The 16,788-nt window shown below is 47.3% G+C and overlaps 1 protein-coding gene across 1 annotated transcript; it reads right to left on the reverse strand.

Moving 5' to 3' along the window:
• Positions 1–1,212: 1,212 nt before the first annotated feature.
• Positions 1,213–16,782, reverse strand: LOC132462090 (cell adhesion molecule DSCAML1-like). The gene is made up of 13 exons (XM_060057686.1): positions 16,710–16,782; positions 15,036–15,153; positions 13,465–13,628; positions 12,895–12,993; positions 12,231–12,419; positions 11,367–11,654; positions 10,516–10,671; positions 10,281–10,311; positions 10,041–10,159; positions 8,374–8,526; positions 7,645–7,845; positions 6,893–7,204; positions 1,213–4,769 (listed from the first exon to the last, which is right to left on the reverse strand). Exons 2-13 carry the CDS (start codon positions 15,104–15,106, stop codon positions 4,345–4,347), a joined length of 2,208 nt encoding a protein of 735 aa, XP_059913669.1. The 5' UTR covers positions 15,107–15,153; positions 16,710–16,782; the 3' UTR covers positions 1,213–4,344.
• Between the last annotated feature and the right edge of the window lie 6 nt (positions 16,783–16,788).

Raw genomic sequence — 16,788 nt, forward strand, 5'->3', positions numbered from 1 at the left:
ACACGTGGGTGGAGTGAGGTCAATCGCGGTCTGAAAACAGGAACCCCCGGCGAGTTAAACAAATGAAGTGAAATCATGAAATAAATGCGTAAAAAGTTGTCAGATTTAAAGTACTGTGCATAAAAGCAAACCATGGATTTAGTTTGACTGAAATGGTGTTTCAAGATGAAGGCCTTATGTGAACTGTATAATAGTTAATAAATTAAATCTTGTAAACTTGTCCATAGACCTCTAAATGTGTTTGGGTCTTTATTTCAACCCGTTTCTATTGGTTTCTACATGATTGAGGGCTTCATATCAATCTTCTAGCATGTATTTAGGCCTAATGTTATGGGTTTAATTTACAAAACCAAGCTAAGCTGCTCAGAAGATGGACGCCAGATAGACATGCTATGTTTCAGATATATTAACATTACATGAATCTATCACAACCAGATGGTCACTAAACAAAACCCTTATGGGCTGTTGATTAGCATGTTAAACAAGGTGGAACCGGTCATACTGTTTTTAACATCTTGTTAATGGCCAAGAGAGGGGATTAGTGGTTATGTTTCAACCCTAAAACATTCTGGGTTCGGACCGAATGTGCCTAGTAGTCCTGTAGGCCAAGATATCCTTTTTTAGTGGAGATGTAAATTCCTTAACTGGCTTAGGACAAATCAAAGGGCTAGCGCTAGACTCAGATAAATGACTAGCTACTCAAAATACCTACAACGAGTTCTTAACAATACCAGCTGTGGCCCTCACACTACCAAGTTAATTCAGGAGCGGGTTGTGTTGGTGTAACTGGACGCGCAGGTAATTAGGAGTTTATGCATCGATGTGCTGACGTAAAAAAGACTGTATGAAATATTTACCACCTACCCGTCATAGATGGCTGCCCACCCGGCCGGAGCCAGGGCCCGACCCGCCGACACGGTACGCTTGGAGCCTGCTGCCACCTGGTGGATAAATGGCTGTAGGGAAGGTAATGTGTGTACATTGCGTTACAGACATCATTCGTCAAATTGTACAACACAGGTTAACGTTGAACCATCTGGTTGACTTGTATTGACCTGAACAAAGTGTTATTCTGGCGGGAGTTTTTCCAACGATTTTCATCTTCTGAGGGGGAGGGGTAAAAAGAAAGTGCTAAATACATGAATATATTAATGAATAAATATAGATGTGGACTCCAGAATACGATTGCGTTTAGAAAAGACATTAAGCGTGGAATATGAAAGATAGCTTTATTGCATAAGGTGTTAGAATGTTTTTATTTTTTTGTCTCTTTTCATATAAAATGTTCGTTTGAACACAAGCATCTGCTGTAACAAGCAACTCAAACAAATGTTCCCGGGGCCCTCGACATTTTTCTTTTTTTATTTCACTTTTTCATACATTTTTTTATCCGTCAAATTTCCCTTTTAGCAAGCATGCAATGACGTATTTTGAGGATGAACAAAAAATACAAAATTATATAAAAAAAAAAGAAAAGGAAAATAGTACAAGCGACAACATCAAAATACCTTTTAAAAAAAGAATAAAAATCCAACAAATTAGTATCAAAAACATAAAGGGAAAGAAAAATGCATTTTGCTCACTACTGAAATAAAATCATATCCTTGATCTTGTCTCAAATTCTGGCGTTGGGGCACGGGATCCTGATAGATGCCCTGGTTGAAGAAAATAGCTCTTAATTCAAAACTGTATTTTATGTACACGTGTTTTTATAAACAACACTGACAAGGAAGCGATGGCGGAGTTAAGGGTGGAACCGTTGGATGAGCTGGACAGAAGGAGGAAGATGGGGAGAGAGGCTTCCGGTGAGGCCAACCTGTATTTACACAACATCAGAGACATCCTGGTTCTCTGGGCTTGAATGGGCCCAGGACTGACCAGGAGTACTGCCGTTCTGCTGAGTAATACTGCAGTACTGGCGGGGATTACCGCAGTACTGCTTAGAAATTCTGCAGTTCTGCTGAGTAACACTGCAGTAATGATGGGTAATACTGCAGTACAGCTGAGTAACACTGCAGTACTGATGGGTAGTTCTGCAGTACGACTGAGTAACACTGCAGAAATAATTGTCGGTAGTACTGCTAAAATGGTGGGTAGTAATGCAGTAGTGCTAATACTGCAGTACTGCAGAGTGACAATGCAGTACCGGCTCATAGTATTTCAGTACTGGCTTGCAGTATTTGGTAGTAGTAGTGAGTACTGCAGTACCAAGGCTGGCAGCCTTGTAAGCGTTTGGCCACTGAAACAAACATTGTAGAATAAAGAACTGAAATTTGATGAATGAAATAAAGAAAAACTGTGAATCCCCCCCCCCCCCCCCACCCCCCCGTATGCAGACCAAGACAACAAGCGACGCTGGAGATGAGTGAATAAATAAGGAGAAACACATGATGGAGACGCTTCAAAACCCATCCCAGTATGTACATTATATGTAGTACTTCATTATATGTAGTACTTCATTATATGTAGTACATGTACATGATGGAGAACACAGACAGTACTTTAGACAGGGCAGTAGTACCACTGAGTGCATTATATATTTTGTACCAAGCTCCCTGACAAATACTAGTTCTTCTGGATCAGTACATCATATACTAAAATCGGGATCCGTATCATAGTATCTCGATCAGTATCATAGTATCTCGATCAGAACATCATATACTAGTATCTGGATCCGTATCATAGTATCTGGATCAGTATCATAGTATCTGGATCAGTACATAATTTACTAGTATTTGGATCAGAATCATAGTATTTGGATCAGTACATCATATACTAGAATCTAGATCATTATCATAGTATCTGGATCAGTAAAGCATACTATAATATTGATCAGTACATCATATACTAGAATCTGGATCAAAACATCATATACTAGTATCTTGATCAGTACATCATATACCAGAATCTGGATCATCATCATAGTATCTGGATCAGAACTTCATATACCAGAATTTGGATAATTATCATAGTATCTGGATCAGAACTTCATATACAAGAATCTGGATCAGTAGGTTAATATCTGGATCAGAACATCATATACCAGAATCTGGATCAGAACTCATATCCCTGTTTCTTCACATGATTGGGAGTCCTACGGCTGCTTGTCCGTGACTATACTTCGGCTGACTACTCAGAGTCTATCAGAGAGGTTGGTAGCGTGTGTTACCGTTACCGTGACGCGTGTTTACCACACAAACACCTGCGTGTCTGTGCAAAGATTACCGCTGTGAACCAGTTGAAACCACTGGTCAAAACGCAGATAGCTACCAGTCGCTGAGTCATAGGATAGTATAAGATAAGATGGTGTTTTATTAATCCCAGACGGGAAGTTCAGGTGGCTGCACCAGCAATAATGACATTGAATATTGGTCAATAAATAAATGTATGGATTTATCTATCGACCTGCGCTGGAATACGGTCTGGTCTTTAATACTTTTTTCTTTATTAGAGGAAATCTTTCTGTGGTTCTACTTTTGGGTCGTGGAGATTGGCACTTCCTGTCTTCACATGACAGGGAACCAATCAACACGCAGTAACAGACAGTACTTCCTGTTTATAGACTCTTCTTTATAACTGCTCTTTAAATGAATGAGCGATTGTCTTTGTTAAATTCAACAATAGATTCAATGTTAAAGTTGTTATATATATACCACTACACTAGCGTAGTATATGCTATTAATACTTTGTCATAATTTTAGTTAGATGTCAATAATATACCTACATAAAAATATATATATATGCATTTATGTAAAATCTGTTATAATACCAAATATTCTCTATTTGTATTGCGAGAAATACTAGCTATGTCATTTGGGTTTTGATGATTGGACAAGCTGTCGGATAGGGTCACGCTGGAAAGGGGGGGGGATTAGGGAGACGAACTTTGACCTCCAGGAGCAGAGCATCTTGTGGACATCGAGAGAAACGCCAAGAGGAGGAGATGAAAACCGGCAACTTAAATCAGAACTCCTGTCAATATTGAGAAACGCTCAAGCAATGGAGACAGTGCATGTGTGTGTGTGTGTGTGTGTGTGCGCGCGCGCGCGTGTGTGTGTGTGTGTGTGAGTGTGGGCCACACGGGTCAGTAGACTTGGTCGCCATAGCTACGGAGCATCGGCGCTCCGACCGCATCGACCAATAAGGACGGGGCTCCCGGTCCTCTGCCGACGACTGCGCGGCCCACGCTGAGCTGAAGGCGGCCCCCTCGCGGTCGGACCCGGGTGGGGGGGGCGGGGTCAGCGCGGTGTCTGTCGGTGTCTCGGGAAGACGCGGCCATGCTCTGCCTGGCCCCCGGGGGGGTCCACCAGGGAGCCTGGGGGGGCTGCGGGGGGGGGGCCGGGGCTACACCAGCGTGTAGGACTTGGAGTAGGCCCCCGCGCCCCCCCCGCTCTGTTTCTGCAGCCGGCCCAGCGCGGAGGTGGAGCTCTCCAGCAGAGAGTCCCGGGAGCCCCCCTTGCTGCTGGGGGCGGGGTTGCTGCCGGTGCTGGAGGTGGAGGCGGTGGCGGCCGTCGCCGCCAGGGTCCTCTGGGGCAGCGTGGCCGTGCCCGAGCCCAGGCCCAGGCCGCTGAGGCCCGAGTGGCCCAGCGTCAGGGCCTGCTTGGCGGGGTCTAGTGTCAGGTGGCGCCCCTGTGTGTGGTAGGCCCTCTGGGCCAGGCTGCGGATGGACGCCTCCCGGGGGGGCACGGCCGGGCACGGGTCCTGGAGCTCGCTCTGCTTGCGGAAGAACGGGTCGGACTTCATGTAGAGGGGCAGGTTGCAGAACTCACCTGGTGGAGCGGGCGGGGGCCGGGACAGACGGAGATACAGTGAGGTCAAGATACAGTAAGAGATCCAGTAAGGTAAGGACACAAGATAGAGGACAGAGTAAGAGATACAGTAAGGTGAGGACACAAGATAGAGGACAGAGTAAGAGATACAGTAAGGTGAGGACACAAGATAGAGGACAGAGTAAGAGATACAGTAAGGTGAGGATACAAGATGGAGGAAGAGATACAGTAAGGTAAGGACACAAGATAGAGGACAGAGTAAGAGATCCAGTAAGGTAAGGACACAAGATAGAGGACAGAGTAAGAGATCCAGTAAGGTAAGGACACAAGATAGAGGACAGAGTAAGAGATACAGTAAGGTAAGGACACAAGATAGAGGACAGAGTAAGAGATACAGTAAGGTGAGGATACAAGATGGAGGAAGAGATACAGTAAGGTAAGGACACAAGATAGAGGACAGAGTAAGAGATACAGTAAGGTAAGGACACAAGATAGAGGACAGAGTAAGAGATACAGTAAGGTGAGGATACAAGATGGAGTAAGAGATACAGTAAGGTAAGGACACAAGATAGAGGACAGAGGAAGAGATACAGTAAGGTGAGGATACAAGATGGAGTAAGAGATACAGTAAGGTGAGGACACAAGTAAGAGTAAGAGATCCATTAAGGTTAGGATACAAGATAGGGTATAGAGTAAGAGATAGAGTAAGGTCAAGATACTACAGTAAGAGATACAATAAGGTCCAGATTCAAGAAAGAGGATAGAGTAAGAGATACAGTAAGGTCAAGATACTACAGTAAGAGAATCAGTAAGTTAAAGATACAAGATAGAGTTAGAGTTACAGTAAGGTCAAGATACTACAGTAAGAGAATCAGTAAGTTAAAGATACAAGATAGAGTTAGAGTTACAGTAAATTTCCAAGATAGAGGACAGAGTAAGAGATACAGTGAGGTAAGGATAGAGTAAAAAATAGAAGAAGTTAAAGATACAAGATAGAGTAAGAGATACAGTGAGGTAAAGATGTGCGTTGAAGGGGATTAATGAATGTAAAGTCTCCTGTATTTTCTTCACCACATTCAGTCTAACATTCCCTCTTGGACCAGGATATATATTCATGTAAAATCATATATATAATAAAATATCTATAAAATACCTATAAAATAAAACATATAATATATATAATAAAATATATATAAAATACCTATAAAATAAAACACATAATATATATAATAAAATATATATTAAATAATATATATAATACAATATCTATAAAATAATGCATAAAATAATACATATAATATCTATATTATAAAATACATAAAATATAATATATATATCATATAATATGTATAATATTTATAATATAATATCTATAATATGATATATATAATACCATATATTTAATATAACTGTTAAATGTTTATATCATACCCTTGTTTGGGGACAGGCAGTGATACGTTCTTGACACGGTCTTATCTATATTAATGTTTAATCGTTTTTAGTAATATACAGTAATATATTCTGTTGTTTAATGTATATCTTACTCTTGTTGGCGCAGTGGGGGTGGGCACGTTCTAACCCTATATATCATAATGTCTCAGCATAGGGTATCTGCAGGTTTCAGAAAGTCAAATGTAAGACTTTTTAAGACCTTTTTAATACCACCTTCAATGAAATGTAAGACCTAAAACACGCGATGGTGGGGGTTGGCAACAGACGCGAGCCAACTTCGGAAACGGACGTCTTCCAGCCAACTGTCCTTGAACTTTCACCTACCCATTGTCGCAGACTAGCTAGCAAGCACGCAGATAATCGTTTATACATGCGGCTAGCAAGAAAGAAGCCTCTCTACATTGCGTTCCTGAAAAGTCCCAAATAAAAAAATATATAGTCCTGCTCCGACAAATTTAAGACCTTTAGTTACAGTATTTAAGACCAGCATATGACATTTGTAACGAATTTAAGACTTTTTAAGGCCTTACGTTTAGAAACATGAATTTAAGACTTTTTAAGACTTTTAATGTATATCTTAATCTTGTTGCCGCGGCACTGCCACGTTCTTGAAACGGCCCTATATATAATAATATCTAATAATATATAGCAGTGTTTAATGTATATCTTACTCTTGTTGGCTCGGTGGGGGATGGGCACGGCCACGTTCTTGCCGCGGTCGTAGTCCTGGGGTTTGGGCGGCGAGGCGGTGAAGCGGCAGATGCCGGGCTCCGACGGCGTGCTGAGCGAGGTCATGCTGTCGGCCGGGTCGTTGGTGCCGGTGGTCATCTGGTCCGAGGAGCTGTCGCTGATGAAGCACTCGGTGATGGTGAACTTGGCGTGCTGCAGGTGCTCCTCCAGCTTGGCGTGCTCGTAGGCGCGGGCCAGCTCCTCGTAGGTGGAGGAGGCGCTCTCCGTGGACACCATGCTGTTACGGCCCTTATCTGGAAGACACACGGCAGTCGGTCACGCTGCAGGAGGAACCCGGGACGTGCACTAGAAACAGCACCCTCGTGACTTAGGGCTGGGTGATTAATAGAATTTTAAATCGTGATTTCGATTTTAGCGTGAAACGATCACAAAACTAATATAATCGAGTTTTAGTTTATTTTTTTATTTATTTAAATTGATCCAGAACATCTGGATACATATCTTCACATTATTTTAAATTTGAACATTTTCTTTTTGAAGTCATCTTTGGGAGAGACATACTGAATAAACACATCATGTTTTCAAAACTCAAAAATAATCGTTTGAAAAAATCGTGATTTCAATGTTGACCAAAATAATCGTGATGATGGTTTGTTCCATAATCGAGCCGCCCTAGCGTGAGTGGGCGAGGTGTGGGCGTGGTGTGGGCGTGGTGCGTCAGGGCTCCGCCCACCTGTGTCCTGCGACAGCGAGGCGCTGTAGCTGTCGCTCTCGGTGGCCGTGATGCCGTGAGAGCCCATGGTGCGCCAGTCCGAGGTGAGGGTCCTGGCCGAGGCGGTGGACTGGCTCTGGCCCGGCCTGCTCAGCGTCCACTGGCTGGAGTAGCGGTTCCTGGAGCTGTGGGCCGACTTGATGCTCTTCCTGGACACCGGGTCTGGGGGGAGAGGCTGGGGTCAGGCTTCTGGGCATGAAGCTGCTGCTACACTATGATGCTATACTGTACAGTACTGAAGAAGTACACACTCTTATTCTTAAGAAGTACAGATGCTTATAGTAAAGTACTCACTCTTATAGTAAAGAAGTACAGACTCTTATAGTAAAGAATTACTGACTCTTATAGTAAAGACATACCGACTCTTATATTAAAGAAGTACTGACTATTAATGCCAAGAAGTACAGACTCAGTAGTATATAAAGGGTGCAACCGGCATTTGAGTCGTTAAGATTCCTCGTTTAGACAGACCTGATTAGTTTAGATGCCTTGTGAAGACACACCTGAGTGGTTTAGATATCTCGTTAAGGCACACCTGAGTGGTTTAGATATCTCGTTAAGGCACACCTGAGTGGTCTAGATATCTCGTTAAGGCACACCTGAGTGGTCTAGATATCTCGTTAAGGCACACCTGAGTGGTTTACATAGTACGCGGTTGGTCTGGTATGCAAGAGGTTGATGTGAACTCACTGGTTCCGGGGCGGATGTCCGACATGTCTATCAGAGGTCCAGAGTTCTGGATGAGGGCCTGGTGGTGGAGGGAGACCCCCGTACAGAAGTTCTGCGGGTTCACCGATTGGCTGAACTCTGTGTCTGTCACCGGTACCGCCGCTTTGTCCTCACCTATTACAAGCCAGGAAGGAACAAACTAGGAGGTTAGACTTTAACAACACAAACATATGGATCATCTGGATTTGTGAATAATATATACTCTTTCCCCTTGAGCAATAAGGGATAATAGTGATAATGTACAACCAGAGCTATCTTATTGATGCCCTGCTTGATAGTTACTCGTGATAATGGTGAACCGACCTATCTGCTTGATGCCCTGCTAGTTAGTGAATAGTGATAATGTTGAACCATAACAATCGTTTTGATGCCCTGCTAGTTAGTGAATAGTGATCAGGGTGAACCCTACCTATCTGCTCGATGCCCTGCTAGTTAGTGAATAGTGATCAGGGTGAACCCTACCTATCTGCTTGATGCCCTTCTAGTCAGTGAATAGTGATCAGGGTGAACCCTACCTATCTGCTTGATGCCCTGCTAGTTAGTGAATAGTGATCAGGGTGAACCCTACCTATCTGCTCGATGCCCTTCTAGTTAGTGAATAGTGATCAGGGTGAACCCTACCTATCTGCTTGATGCCCTGCTAGTTATTTAGTAGTGATCAGGGTGAACCCTACCTATCTGCTTGATGCCCTGCTAGTTAGTGAATAGTGATCATGGTGAACCCTACCTATCTGCTTGATGCCCTGCTAGTTAGTGAATAGTGATCAGGGTGAACCCTACCTATCTGCTCGATGCCCTGCTAGTTAGTGAGTAGTGATCAGGGTGAACCCTACCTATCTGCTCGATGCCCTGCTAGTTAGTGAGTAGTGATCAGGGTGAACCCTACCTATCTGCTCGATGCCCTGCTAGTTAGTGAGTAGTGATCAGGGTGAACCCTACCTATCTGCTCGATGCCCTGCTAGTTAGTGAGTAGTGATCAGGGTGAACCCTACCTATCTGCTCGATGCCCTGCTAGTTAGTGAGTAGTGATCAGGGTGAACCCTACCTATCTGCTCGATGCCCTTCTAGTTAGTGAATAGTGATCAGGGTGAACCCTACCTATCTGCTCGATGCCCTGCTAGTTAGTGAATAGTGATCAGGGTGAACCCTACCTATCTGCTCGATGCCCTGCTAGTTAGTGAATAGTGATCAGGGTGAACCCTACCTATCTGCTCGATGCCCTTCTAGTTAGTGAATAGTGATCAGGGTGAACCCTACCTATCTGCTCGATGCCCTGCTAGTTAGTGAGTAGTGATCAGGGTGAACCCTACCTATCTGCTTGATGCCCTGCTAGTTAGTGAGTAGTGATCAGGGTGAACCCTACCTATCTGCTCGATGCCCTTCTAGTCAGTGAATAGTGATAATGGTGAACCCTACCTATCTGCTCGATACCCTGCTAGTTAGTGAGTAGTGATCAGGGTGAACCCTACCTATCTGCTCGATGCCCTTCTAGTTAGTGAATAGTGATCAGGGTGAACCCTACCTATCTGCTCGATGCCCTGCTAGTCAGTGAGTAGTGATCAGGGTGAACCCTACCTATCTGCTTGATGCCCTGCTAGTTAGTGAGTAGTGATCAGGGTGAACCCTACCTATCTGCTTGATGCCCTCCTTGTCCTCGATGAGCAGCTGGACGCGGGGGATGTCAATGTGCAGCCGCGGCCCCTGGGGTGGGCCCTTCACCGGGGTGTCGATGCTGCGGTTGTTCTTGCTACACACACACAAACACGCACACACACACACAGACATGAGAATTAGTTCCATATAACACGCCTATGACATCACATAACATAACATAGCATAAGATGACATGTATGAAATGAGTTTCGTACCTGATGAGCATCTCTGCCAGGCTCTTTGCATCTGAAAGACAAATTCTTCATTAGATCACAGATCCTAGAAATATACACATTCCTCCTCCTCTCTTCCCCTTCCTCCTCCTCCTCTCCTCCTCCTTCCCCCTCTCCGCCTCCTACCCCACCTCCTCCTCGTCCTCCTCCTTTCCTCCTCCTCCTTCTCCTCTTTTCCCCTCCTCCCCCACCCCCTCCTCCTCCTCCTCCTCCTCACCTCTGAGTCTCTTCAGTCTCTTCTCCTTGCGTTTCTTGCGGATGATGAAGAGTAGGGCGACGCCCATGCTCACTAGGATGACGGGCGAGCCGATGGAGAACAGCTTCTTGACGTCGTCGCCGTCGCCGCGGGCCGACTTGATGGGCGGGATGGTGCCTAAAACACGGGACACACACGTTCACACCGAATATCACACTCTATCCACTTCAATTCAATTGTATTTGCGTTGCCCTTAATCAGAGGTATAGCTATGACACCCCTCTGACCCAAGCCACCCAGAGGGCAAGAACAAACTTCCTTAATAACCGCGGAAGAGTGGGAGCCATAAATGTCATCAATACATACAGGAAAAACATTTTAAATGAGTGATGATGTGCTGGCTGGCTAACAATAAGGAGAGTCCAGGCATTATTTTTAGTCACTGCGATGTATATCAAAAACCAGTCTGATTACATGGGCACTGGCCCCTCTGCTTGCATGAAAGGCCCAGCGTGCTCCAAACGGTCTCACTGTGTTCACACACGTAGGGCGTGTTCACTAGAGAGCCACGCCTCATGTGCACACGCACTGACATGGCTGTCACGACCCATCCCTCATATTTGTAGCACGACACAAACCAGAACTAGGATCTGATCGGACAAACGGAGCGCGGCATGGGCCCAGCGTGACTGCAGCGGGCTGTAAGCATAATGTCCCGTCTGCCCGTCTGCATTGGGCTTAGGGCTGGAGAGGACACGACATCAGAGGGACAGAGAGCGCCTCAGGAGGGATTGTTATCGTGCACTCATTTCAAGGAAGAGTGATAAATAGCGCCGGGGTGAAGAACAAGGAGGTGAATGGGAGCCACTCACTGCCGTCGTAGTCGGTGGTGGCGAACTGGGAGCTCTGGTTCCCGCAGCCGGCGCTGTTGCAGGCCTTCATCTTCAGCTCGTACCAGGTGGCCTCGCGCAGCTCGCTGAGGACCAGCGGGCCCGTGGCGTTGGCCTTCAGCGTCTGCCACGCCCACGTGCCCTTGGGCCTGAAGTCCAGCAGCAGGCCGGTGATGGGGCACCCCCCGCTGGTCCAGCCCTGGAGGTTGAGGCCCGCGTGGCTGGAGTTGATGTGGGTGAGCAGGGGCTGGTCCTTGGTGAACACGGGCTCTGGAGGAAGGAAGGGACCGGGGTGGAGACACACACTGGGGGTTACCCTCCACGCACTCAACGCTCTGAGGACCGCCTCCCTGTGGATGAAGAGCTAGGACCCACGCCTCAAAGACCATTAACCTAGACCCTGCATCCAGATCACAGGTTAGACCCAGACCTTAATCTAGACCCAGATCCTAACCTAGTCCCAGACCTTAACCTAGACCCAGACCTTAACCCAGACTCAGACCCTGACCTAGACCCAGACCCTGACTTAGACCCAGATCCTAACCTAGACCCTGATCCTAACCTAGACCCAGACCCTGACCTAGACCCAGACCCTGACCTAGACCCAGACCCTGACCTAGCTAGACCCAGACCCAGACCCTGACCTAGACCCAGACCCTGACCTAGCTAGACCCAGACCCAGACCCTGACCTAGCTAGACCCAGACCCAGACCCTAACCCAGACCCAGACCCTGACCTAGACCCAGACCCTGACCTAGCTAGACCCAGACCCAGACCCTAACCCAGACCCAGACCCTGACCCAGACCCAGACCCCAGGCTAGACCAGGACCCTGACCGAGCCCTACCTCGTCCGTGGGTCTTGGCCTCGATGATCTCGCTGATGCGCCCAGAGCCCACGCTGTTCTTGGCGGCCAGCTTCACCTTGTACCAGGTGCCGCAGCGCAGGTTCTCCAGCCGGAAGGAGCGCTCGCTGGAGCTGATGAACACGTCGCGCCACTCCTCCGTGTTGTCCACCGAGTACTGCAGCACGAAGCCTGCAGGACACACAGAGGGTCAGCGTTCCCTGTCAAGGCCTGTTCTCTGGGCTCTCCTTTAGAGGGCTTAGGCCTGGGGGGGGGGGGGGAGGAGGGTCATGAGGGGCCTGGGAAGCCCTTTGAGACCGGAGCTGGAAATAGGGGGCTGGGGAGATCAGATTGACTCGACATTGACCTGGTGGAATCCCGCCCTGCTGTTCCAGCGTTCTGACACCAGAGGGCGACAGAGTATCAGAATGTAAATCAATGTGTCTTTTTGTTCATGTAGCAGAGGGGAAGCTGTTCAGTGGGCTGCTCTGACAATAAGACCGACTGAGTGAAAACAGGGAGGACACATTGCAACACACAACGTTTAAATAAGCACACATATGTAAATGAGCCGAGAGGAGCGGTGAGATGAATGAGGGGCCGCGGCCCATCCGTCAGGCGGCGGCGGCGGCGGCGGAGGTGGAGCTAAAGCGTGAGGTGCTGTCACCTCTGATGGAGCTCCCCCCGTTGTCCCCAGGGATCCAGGCCAGGGTGATGGAGGAGGTGGAGGTGGTGGAGACTGTGAGACGGGGCTGGTCAGGCGGCACTGCAACCGACAAATCAGGATGAATATTAAAATCTAAATGTCCGTAAAGCTCAGCGCTCACCTCAGCTGCGTCTCTCTCAACCGTTGGGGACGTTGGGTGCATTGTTTTGTTTTGTACATGCATTTTTATAAATGTATATTTACTTTGCTGCTTCTTGGACCGGTGAATAGTTATATTTGATGGATTAATTAATTAATTCATGCAAAAAAAGTATCCATTTTTTAATTTCTATCACTGTCCTTTACATTCTGTTTGTGACAATTGAATAATACTTCTAGGATTATTTCCTGTCTTTTCTGAAATATATAAACATGAATACAATGCTAACTTATTTGATCAAAACGTCACAAACAACCCCCTTAACTTCAACAGTCACTACCAGGAGCAGCTAGCAGGGAGCAGCTATCAGATTGCAGCTAGCAGCTAGCAGAGAGCAGCTAGCAGTTGGCTAGCTATCAGAAGCCACTCACCTTGCACCACCAGGTTGACGATGATGGTGTCAAAGCCCAGCGTGTTGGTGGCTGTGCAGGTGTAGTACCCACAATCCTCTGCTTTCACTGAGCGCAGCACCAACGTCCCGTTGGATAAGATCACCCGCTCCTTGTCCAGTGCAACCGGGGCGGCTGAATCCTCACTGTCAACCAGAACCACATCATCAGTACAGGACAATATATAGTCTGATTATTAGATTAACCAGAACCACATCATCAGTACAGGACAATATATAGTCTGATTATTAGATTAACCAGAACCACATCATCAGTACAGGACAATATATAGTCTGATTATTAGATTAACCAGAACCACATCATCAGTACAGGACAATATATAGTCTGATTATTAGATTAACCAGAACCACATCATCAGTACAGGACAATATATAGTCTGATTATTAGATTAACCAGAACCACATCATCAGTACAGGACAATATATAGTCTGATTATTAGATTAACCAGAACCACATCATCAGTACAGGACAATATATAGTCTGATTATTAGATTAACCAGAACCACATCATCAGTACAGGACAATATATAGTCTGATTATTAGATTAACAAGAACCACATCATCAGCATATAACAAAACATAGTCTGGGGTTCTAGTGTGTTCTAGTTGTGGAGGGTTCTGTGGTTCTAGTGGGTTCTGACCGGTCCCCTTGACCTTGGATGTGGGTTCTAGGCGGTTGTTCTCGAGGGTTCTAGTCGTGGTTTTAGTTCCAGTGTATTCTAGTCTGTCGTACTAGAGGGTTCTATTTTGTTCTTCTAGTTCTACAGGGTTCTATTCTGTGGTTGTAGTTCTAGTGTATTCTAGTCAGTGGTTCTACAGGGTTCTAGTCTGTGGTTCTAAAGGGTTCTGGTCAGTGGTTCTACAGGGTTCTAGTCTGTGGTTCTAGTGTGTTCTAGTCTGTGGTTCTAGTGTGTTGTAGTCTGTGGTTCTATTATGTGGCTGTAGTTCTAGTGTGTGGTTCTAGTGGTTCTAGTGGGTTCTAGTGTGTGGTTGTAGTGGGTTCTAGTCGGTGGTTCTATTCTGTGGCTGTAGTTCTAGTGCGTGGTTCTAGTGGGTTCTAGTGTGTGGTTCTAGTGGGTTCTATTCTGTGTCTGTAGTTCTAGTGCGTGGTTCTAGTGGTTCTAGTGGTTTTAGTGGTTCTAGTGCGTGGTTCTAGTGGTTCTAGTGCGTGGTTCTAGTGCGTGGTTCTAGTGGTTCTAGTGGGTTCTAGTGCGTGGTTCTAGTGGTTCTAGTGCGTGGTTCTAGTGGTTCTAGTGGGTTCTAGTGCGTGGTTCTAGTGGTTCTATTGGTTCTAGTGCGTGGTTCTAGTGGTTCTAGTGGGTTCTAGTGCGTGGCTCTAGTGGTTCTAGTGGGTTCTAGTGCGTGGTTCTAGTGGTTCTAGTGGGTTCTAGTGCGTGGTTCTAGTGGTTCTATTGGTTCTAGTGCGTGGTTCTAGTGGTTCTAGTGGGTTCTAGTGCGTGGCTCTAGTGGTTCTAGTGGGTTCTAGTGCGTGGTTCTAGTGGTTCTAGTGGGTTCTAGTGCGTGGCTCTGACCTCTCCTTGGTCCACTTGACGGTGGGCGTGGGTTCTCCCACAGAGCTGCAGGGCAGACGGACCTCCTTCATCCAGGGCGTGGTCACGGTGCCGCCGAACGACAGGATCTTAGCAGGCGCTACCATGACGACCAGAAACAACAATAAACAACAACACACAACAGGAAACAGAACTACCGTGTGCTCTGGGAAAGGCTGAGGGACAGGCCTGAATCAAATCTCTTCAAAGGTCTTCCTCCCCACAGCGAACATTGTAGGATAAGTGTGTTTGCTCTAAAAGGTGTTCTAACCAATAGAGTGAACTGTACCATGTAGTTATTAAACACAGACTTTTATCCGAAGGTACTGGCTGCGGTTATCGGGGCTCAAACCTAGAACCTTCGGGCTTCGAGTCAAACACTCTCACCACTAGACTATATTTAACCGATAGAGTGATGATTTAACCAATCAGGCAGTGTGTACTCTCCCAGTCTATCTATAGTCCATCTAGCCTCCCCTCTATCGATCTGCACCAGCCATCCTGTCCCAGAGGGCCTGTTGACTGAATACACCCAGTTCACCATCCCATAATTAACACAACACTTCACCTCGCTACATAGCCCGCGCACAATCAATACCACAGCTGTCAATCAATACACACACACGCAAGCACGCATGCATGCACACAAGCTAGCGCACACTGACACACACACAGACACACACAAACAGCCTGGAGTTAAACTGTTACGAGTGGCGTGTGTGTGTGGAGAATGAGGAGGCTCATCCCTGCTAACCTTTCACACAGCAGGTCACATGACCCCTTGACCACCGCCACCTTCAAGTCACACCCCTTATCCATCAAGGCCCGCCCCCAAGCCTACCATCCCTCTCTTTCTTTCCTTCACCCTCTCTCACCCTCTCTCGTCAGCTTTCCCCCTTTCTTTTCACTTCAGTTCTCTCTCTCCTTGCCCTCTCTCCCTCCCCTCCCCCCTTCGCCCTCCCACAACAGGTCATTCCTTGATCCCCACCCCCTAAAGCCCCGCCCCCAATGAAGCTCCACCCGTACCGACTCATCCACGTCCTGTCAAACCACACCCCTAATGAAGCTCCGCCCCTTCCGACTTCATCCACATCCCCTCAAACCACACCCCTAATGAAGCTCCGCCCCTTCCGACTTCATCCACGTCCTGTCAAACCACACCCCTGATGAAGCTCCGCCCCTTCCGACTCATCCACGGCCTGTCAAACCACACCCCTAATGAAGCTCCGCCCCTTCCGACTTCCTCCACGTCCCCTCAAACCACACCCCTAATGAGGCTCCGCCCCTTCCGACTTCCTCCACGTCCCCTCAAACCACACCCCTAATGAGGCTCCGCCCCTTCCGACTTCCTCCACGTCCCCCTCAATCCACACCCCTAATGAGGCTCCGCCCCTTCCGACTTCCTCCACGTCCCCCTCAATCCACACCCCTAATGAGGCTCCGCCCCTTCCGACTTCCTCCACGTCCCCCTCAATCCACACCCCTAATGAGGCTCCGCCCCTTCCGACTTCCTCCACGTCCCCCTCAATCCACACCCTAATGAGGCTCCGCCCCTTCCGACTTCCTCCACGTCCCCCTCAATCCACACCTGTAACGAAGCCCCAGCCCCACTGCCTCGAACCCCACCCCTATGGTGGCTCCGCCCCCAGCTCCTACCTTTCCCAGCGGGCTCCACCACCACCTTGTCGCTCACGTTGCCCCGGCCGGCGGTGGTGACGGCGGCCGCCCAGATGTG

The sequence above is a fragment of the Gadus macrocephalus genome, chromosome 7 (assembly GCF_031168955.1).
Source record: "Gadus macrocephalus chromosome 7, ASM3116895v1".
NCBI classification, from domain to species: domain Eukaryota; kingdom Metazoa; phylum Chordata; class Actinopteri; order Gadiformes; family Gadidae; genus Gadus; species Gadus macrocephalus.

Coding starts and splice junctions, on each gene's coding strand:
- LOC132462090 (XM_060057686.1), bottom strand. CDS start 15,106: ATGAAGGAGGTCCGTCTGCCCTGCAGCTCTGTGGGAGAACCCACGCCC. Junction 12,994..13,464: donor CGTCAACCTGGTGGTGCAAG/GTGAGTGGCTTC, acceptor TGTCGGTTGCAG/TGCCGCCTGACCAGCCCCGT. Junction 4,770..6,892: donor CCCCCACCGAGCCAACAAGA/GTAAGATATACA, acceptor CCGCTCCACCAG/GTGAGTTCTGCAACCTGCCC.